The 7460-nt window shown below is 43.3% G+C and overlaps 1 protein-coding gene across 1 annotated transcript in view; it reads left to right on the top strand.

The window, feature by feature from the left end:
• Positions 1 to 7460, top strand: part of LOC308104429 (integrin beta-3-like) — a 68764-nt gene that overhangs the window by 32623 nt on the left and 28681 nt on the right. The window contains exons 5-8 of the mRNA XM_080454833.1: positions 2714 to 2876; positions 3745 to 3906; positions 4910 to 5005; positions 5304 to 5393. Coding sequence (XP_080310959.1) covers positions 2714 to 2876; positions 3745 to 3906; positions 4910 to 5005; positions 5304 to 5393 — 511 coding nt within the window. The remainder of the gene's footprint in view (positions 1 to 2713; positions 2877 to 3744; positions 3907 to 4909; positions 5006 to 5303; positions 5394 to 7460) is intronic.

Consider the following 7460-nt stretch of genomic DNA (forward strand, 5'->3'; position numbering starts at 1 on the left):
GTATTTTTCCTTTACTTCCAGAAAGGTGTCTTGGGCCTTTCGTAGGAAGGTCCTTGTGTACCCTCTTTTTCGTAGGGCGCAGAATAAGATCTTGCAGGCTGTCTTAAAATCTTGTTCTTGTGTGCAAATTCTGTGGAATCTTAGTAGCTGTGATTTAACAATCCCTGTGTAACAGTGTGGTGGGTGGAATGACGTTTTATGTAAGAGAGCGTGGGTGTCAGTTTCCTTAAAGTAGACTTTGAAATCTAATTTTCCACTGGTGTTAAACAGTGGTCCTTTGAAAATGGTTACATCCAGAAAATCAATTTTGTCTGTGTCTGTTACAAATTTTATAGTGATGGATCGGTGATGTGTGTTTAGAACTTCAATAAAATCTTCAAATTCCTCCTTGGAGTGCTCCCAGATCCCAAAAATATCATCCAAGAATCTAAAATAGTGGGTTGGTTTTAGAATACATTTTTTTAATGCTGTTTCCTCCCACATTGCCATGTAAATATTAGCATACGAAGGAGCAAACCGTTTTCCCATTGCTGTCCCCTTTGTTTGTAAATAAAACTTATTGTTAAATTCAAAATCGTTCTTGGTCAGATTAAGGCTTAACAATTCTAATAATTCAGCATCTGGCCTTCCCCTATCCGGATATTTGTTGAAAATTTCTTTCACTGCCTTCAACCCTGCATCCGTCTCAATGTTGGTGTATAGGCTGTCAATATCAATTGAGAATAACAAGGCCGTTTGTGGCATTGTTATTTTCTTGATTTTTTCAACAAAGTCATAAGTGTCTTTCACATAGCTCGGATGTTGGGTTGAGAGAGGTTTCAGGAAATATTCAACAAATTCTGCTGTCTGATAGGTTTCGCTGCCACAGTCAGAAACTATTGGTCGGCCCGGTGGGATTTCAAAGGGTACGGTCCATGTGGCCGGGTCTTTATGTATTTTTGGCAATAGATAGAAAACTCTTGGTCGCGGTGTATCCTGACCCGAGAGGTAGGCCTCTTGTTTGCTACTTATTAATTTCTTCTCTTTCAATTGTTTTATAATCCTCTTAGCTTCAATTGCTGTGTTTTTGTAGATTGGTTCCCTCAATTCTTTGTAATGGTTTTTATTACTAAGTTGTCTCTCTGCTTCAAAAATGTATTGGTATCGGTCCATTATTACTATGCAGGATCCTTTGTCAGCAGGTTTGATTATAATGTCTTTATTCTTTGCTAGTTGTCTAAGTGCTCTTACCTGTGGAGTTGTCATGTTGTCTGTTTCTTTCAAGTGTCCTGGGATCCTGCTCAATATCTTACTGTCTTCTCTCAGTAGTAATTTAAGGCTGTCTGGGAGGGAGCCGTCTGTTGGTTCCCAGGTGGAGCTCGTCTGGAACGGTGTTATTTCTCCCCTCTGTCCCATTCCAAAATGAGTGGCTAACTTTATCCTTCTATGATAATCTGATACATCTTTTTCCAGTCGCTTGGTCTGTTGTTTGTAGATGTCCAGTGTGGGAACAAATGATAATCCTTTCTCCAGAACGTCTCTTTGAGCTTGGTCTGGTTTGAAATAGTGTGATAAGTTAATTATGTTTGATTTTTGCCCCGTCTGCATTAGCCTTGTAGGGCATTCCAGTTTAAACTAGTAATCCAATTCTCTAGCATTGCTTTGGCTGTTTCTGGTACCCAGTGTATTTTGTCCCCTTCGGTTTTGAAATCCCTGTCTGCCAATTTGGGGGTGTGTTTTATCTGTGAGATGGACCTGTTTAGGTTGTCTAGTCTCCTCTGTTCTGGTACCCTGAGTTTGTCTGAGTAGTTAATCAAAGCTATGTGTATGTTGGCACAAGGAAATTTTTTAGTTGCCCAGTGAAGGGTTTGTAGCATCTTTTTATGTCCTGTTTGGTCTGTTTTGTTTTGTTTGTGGTTGATACCTACTGAAATGAGGCAGTGCGCTACCTTGTTGTTTTCCATGGTGTGGTCTTTCAGTAGGTCCACGCAGGATTGGAAGTCCATCCCTGGGAAGCTTTCGATCTGGATGTCACTTCTGGCAAAAGGTGGGATCCTTGCCAGGTTTGAGTCACCGAAAATCAGAATCTTCTTCTCTGGGTTAAGTCTCCAATTCTTCTTGTATCTGGACCCTGGGTGCCTGTGTGGTTTTGTCAGGGGACCTTCTCTCCCGTCTGTTTCGTTGGTGTCCTCCTGTTGTGGTTCTGATCCCTCCTGGATGGCTTCTTGTGGTGTGGTGTCTGGGTTGGTTTGTGTCTCCGTGGTTTGGCTTGGTGCTGGGGAGATTTGGTTTGGATCCTCCTGTGTTCCTTTGGGCTTCCTTCTCTTCCTCTGTTTCTTTGGTGATGTGGTCTTCCTTTGTGATGTTGCTAGGTCTGGATAGTTTTCCTGTGTCAGGTGTAGTGCTGAGGGTCCCATCTCCCGGATTACCTGTGCTTGGACTACGATGGTGTTTCTTGGTGGAATGCTGGGTCCTGGTGTGGGTAGGGATAGGGTTAGTAATGTCGGAACAATGACATGTAACCAAAAAACAGTACACAAAATATAAAAAGAAAAGTGCCAGGAGGAGGCAAGAAGTTCAAAGGGATGGAGTATGACCCTGTGTACTGTGGCCTGAACCGAATAAACTGCATAAAAAAGGAAGAACACACAGTATGCAGCCAAAAGTTCTACAAAACATTGGAATCCGTTTAATGTCTGCTGATTAGACTGACAGGTGTGTCTTTGATTAACAGCATCAACACCACCTGCCTGGAGCAGTTTGGCTACAAACACGTGCTGTCCCTGACGGAGGAGGTGGGCAGCTTCACTGAGGAGGTGAAGAAACAGATGGTGTCCAGGAACCGAGACGCACCCGAGGGCGGCTTCGACGCCATCATACAGGCTGCCGTCTGCAAGGTGGAGAGAGGCCACATAATACTGTATATCGTCACCGTTGGGTGGAAACCGTGTATCTAGATTTTTTTTTTTCCGGAAATGAATGCCCTACTTCATCATACAAGCGTGTCGCACAAAAGTAGTGAAAATACAGATCTACAAGCTCACAACGCCTTGCAATGCTACGAGTTGTGAGCTTGTAGCTACTAGCTAGATCGAACGGTTTTGGACGTATGAGGTTTTCACCCGACAGCGACATAATACTGTACAAACACACAGTTAGACATGCAGTTGTACACGACACAAATACTCAGACAGCCACACACACATAGTTACATGCGGATAGACAGACTGAATGTATAAATACACACACAAAAACCCACACCACACACGTGCACACACATGTGCACACACACACGTACTTACCGTACGTATACGCACACACGCACGCACTCACACGCGCGCATGCGCGCACAGTATATACTGTATAACCTATTACTGTTTAAATTCCCTCTAAGTAAGTACAGTAAGTAACTAATATTCCCTTCTATTCTAATCTTTTTGTAGTTCCCACCGCACATTTCCAGTGGAATTGTTGCACTGGGTTTTAGATAAGTTAAGCTAATGCACTCTAAAAGCTTTTGATATTCAGCAAGATGATCTTCACAATTCAACACACTTTTTAGAGACGTTTTAACCACAATGGAAATGAATATGTTTCATTTCAGACAGTTGTAAAACAAAACATGAAACTAATCTGCTATTTTCTGTGAATGCGGTTCCAAATGTGATAGAACCGAATCGGGTCCCCACAATATTGGATCCGGTTCCTCCGGTTCCAGATCTCACCTCTAGTCCTGTCTTGCTGTGGTTGTTGTTTGGGAAACAGGACCGTATCGGTTGGCGTCCCGGTGCCTCTCACCTGCTCATCTTCACGTCTGACGCCAAGACCCACATGGCACTGGACGGCAGGCTGGCCGGCATCGTACGACCCAACGACGGACTGTGTCACCTCGACACCCAGAACATGTACAGCATGTCTAGTACTATGGTCAGTATGTGTGTGTGTGTGTGCGTGTGCGTGTGCGTGTGCGTGTGGGTGTGCGTGTGCGTGTGCATGCGTGTTTGGGTTGCGTGTAAATATATGTGTCAATAACAGTCTTAGCGGAACACGTTGACCAAAATGTATCTGCTTGTCCTTGTCTTTTTTGTTTCTTTATTTATTCAGGAAGGTCGATTAAGAGCAAGCTCTCTTTTCCAATGACGCCCTGATTATTACAGTAAACAATAGCATACAATTAAACAAAACAAATTACAAGATAATAGACATTTCAGAATTTCAAAGAATGCAATTACAGACAGATCTCAGTATTATTCAAAAGCTGTTTAAAGCAAGCAAGTGGAATTAAGTTCTCCAATTTTAAAACTGATTGTAGACGGTTCCTCATGTGTGGGGCAGAAAGGCAGTCTTACCCAGCTCAGAATTAACAGTGGGAATGTTTACAACCAAGTGATCTTGTGAACGTGATTGCTAACTCGAGTATTAATAAGCTGTTAAGATAATTAGGCAATTTCTTAAGTACAGTAAGGCTTTGTAGATAAAAACAGTGCAGTGCTGTTCTCTCTGTATGAGTGAGTAATACAGCCTTGGCCTTGAACCTTCCTGCATCTGTCTGCGTCTGTGTGTGGGAGGCAGCAGTGGCTCAGAAGGAGGTAGAGTGACCGTGCGGTTCCCGGTTCGATCCCCGGCTGCTCCTGGTTAGTGTCGAAAGTGTCCTTGAGCAAGACACTGAACCCCTAACTTCTCCCGATGAGCAGGTTATCGGCTTGCATGGTATCCCCTGTTGTCTGTGTGTGAAATTGTATGTGAATGTAATGCACATTGTACAGTGCTTTAGATAAAGACACTACATGACTGCATCATTTACCTGTGTGTGTGTGTGTGTGTGTGTGTGTGTGTGTGTGTGTGTGTGTGTGTGTGTGTGTGTGTGTGTGTGTGTGTGTGTGTGTGTGTGTGTGTGTGTGTGTGTGTGTGTGTGTGTGTGTGTGTTCAGGACTACCCATCTCTAGCACTGATAACGGAGAAGATGTCAGAAAACAACATCAACTTGATCTTTGCTGTCACCTACCCTGTGGTCCCCCTGTACCAGGTGACACTTCCACTCTGAGAATGGACACATTCTTGTACACTCACCCATTTACACCGAGGAATTTGCACAATCATGTTGATCTTTGTTAATTTACACTCCATCACATGATGCTGTCACAGTTTCCGCTTGTCGAACAGAACAGATTTTCAAGCTAGAGTTTCAAGATTAACTTGAAAACCTGTTCTTTTCGACAAGTGACACCTTCGTACTGCGGACTGTAAATTAGGCTTAAGGTGTGAGTGTGTGTGTGTGTGTGTGTGTGTGTGTGTGTGTGTGTGTGTGTGTGCGTCTGTTGTAGAACTACAGCGAGTTGATTCCCGGCACGACAGTGGGAACCCTGTCCAACGACTCGGGCAACGTTGTCCAGCTCATACTGAAGGCCTACGCCGTGAGTCTCCACACACGCACGCCCTTGCGCCAGTGTACACACACACACACACACACACACACACACACACACACACACACACACACACACACACGTGTACACATGTGCGCAACAGGTGCGCGCGGCTGCATGCTTCAATGCAGTTGCATGTGTTCTCGCACAGACAACACACATGCACAAAAAGACACATGCGCACTAGAGATGGGACGTTTAAATTGTTAATCGTTTAAATGGAATCTGACAGTCAGCTGTTTTCAGAATTTAGTAGTAGTAGTAGTAGTAGAGTAGTAGTAGAGTAGTTCTACAAGTGTTTCATCAGGAACATTTAGGATGTTAGTGTAAGTGTGTGTGTGGAGATGGCACAGTCGGCAGGTGTTTGCTGACACACTTCCACAGTATATGCTGAGTCATGCAGACACACTCTCACTGCACGCTGAGTCATACAAACTGTAAAACGCTGAGTAATGCAGACTTGTAAAACGGAGCCCCGCTGTCACCAAGGTGTGAAACTGACCACGTCAGTGACTAACATTATCTCTTTGTCTGATTGCGTTTTCACACTTTCAGCCCACAAAGACCATGACTCAACATTGTTTTGTGCATCCCCTGGTCTGAGTTCACTTAACTTTAGTCCACGTTGTGGTTTGCTTAACCTGTGCATCGTGAGCACAAAGCAGTCCAGGTTCGCTTCACCCTTTACTTACTAAGTAGGACTCGTAGTGGGACATTAGGCTTCAACGATCTGCCTCCATCGGGACCTGTCTTGTGCTGCATGTTGTGCCTTGCCCCATGTCACCCTTTGCCATTGTATTTTAGCCCTCTAGGCTTGCCGTAGACAGATCGGCTGCTGTGCCAATCCTAAAAAAATGAACTCTTGTGTGAACAGAAAGTGGACTGAGGCCTCATCAGAACCAAGGTTGACCAGAAAGAGATCCGAGTCCTCTTGCAAATGAACTGAACGTGACCGCTAAAACAACTCAGTCCTTTTTCTGTTAGTCCACTTCTTGGTCCATGTGAAGAGGACTCAGTTTGGGTTTGTTTACATTAAACTATGTGAAAAGACCCTGTAATAACAGATTGTTACTTTTCAGTTAAAGCCTGACAAAAAAATGGGTTGGCAATTATTTTGCATCAAACTATTAGCGTGTCTGTTCTGGGGTGAACATTTGGCAAAAATTGCTGATCTGCAAGCTCACGAGACATATCTATCGGCTATTTTTGTTTAATGTTTGTCCCAGAATAGTGAGCCTATAATAGTGAGCTAGAAGAAGTCCAACAAAACAAGTGTGGTCACCAGAGTCAGCGTTCCGATCATTTGTGACTCTAATACGTACAGTCTCATTACTGTGGTGCTGTCGACCTCCCAACTGAATGTATTCAAATACATTACTTCTTTCCCGGCTGCCATTAGTTGTAACGAGACTGTCTTTCCCAGACCTTTTGAAATGAGTGTCAATTTAGAGATTGCCCTGTAATTGTTACAATTGGTTGGGTCAAGACCAGGTTTTTTTTTTAAGAAGCTGAACATAAGCAATCTTAAAATAATAAGGGATAGATCCAGAGCTATTGAAAATGGAAGACCATTAAAGGCCAAATATTTATTTATAACATATATAGTAATTTGAAGGGCATTAATATCAACAGGGCAAGAGGAATGTATCATGTGAGACACAATACCCAGAAAGATCACTAGCAAGGATTGGCAGAAACTGGCTTAAAGTCATACGTTAAGGACTTAAACATTGAAAAAAAAAGAAATGAAAAAAAAAAACATAGACAACAAAGCAGTTGCACTGTGTTACGAGGTGTTAGCCTATCAAGTGCGGGCGAGAACCTGCTTATGCTGACTCAGAACCATTTGAGTTCGATACCGATGGGGTGGTAGTAGGTTATGATTATGATCATTCTCTTGTTGTCAACATGGTACGCGAAAGGGCATCCTCTGCATCAGCGTTGGGCGCCAAAGGCACCTGACCAAGTGATGATATATGACCCCCAAAAAAATTATGTGTGTTTGAAGAAAATGCTAAATTGGACATGGCCTATGGAGTTACGGAATCACAATTC

The sequence above is a fragment of the Gymnoscopelus braueri genome, assembly GCF_963280865.1.
Source record: "Gymnoscopelus braueri genome assembly, chromosome: 17".
NCBI lineage: Eukaryota > Metazoa > Chordata > Actinopteri > Myctophiformes > Myctophidae > Gymnoscopelus > Gymnoscopelus braueri.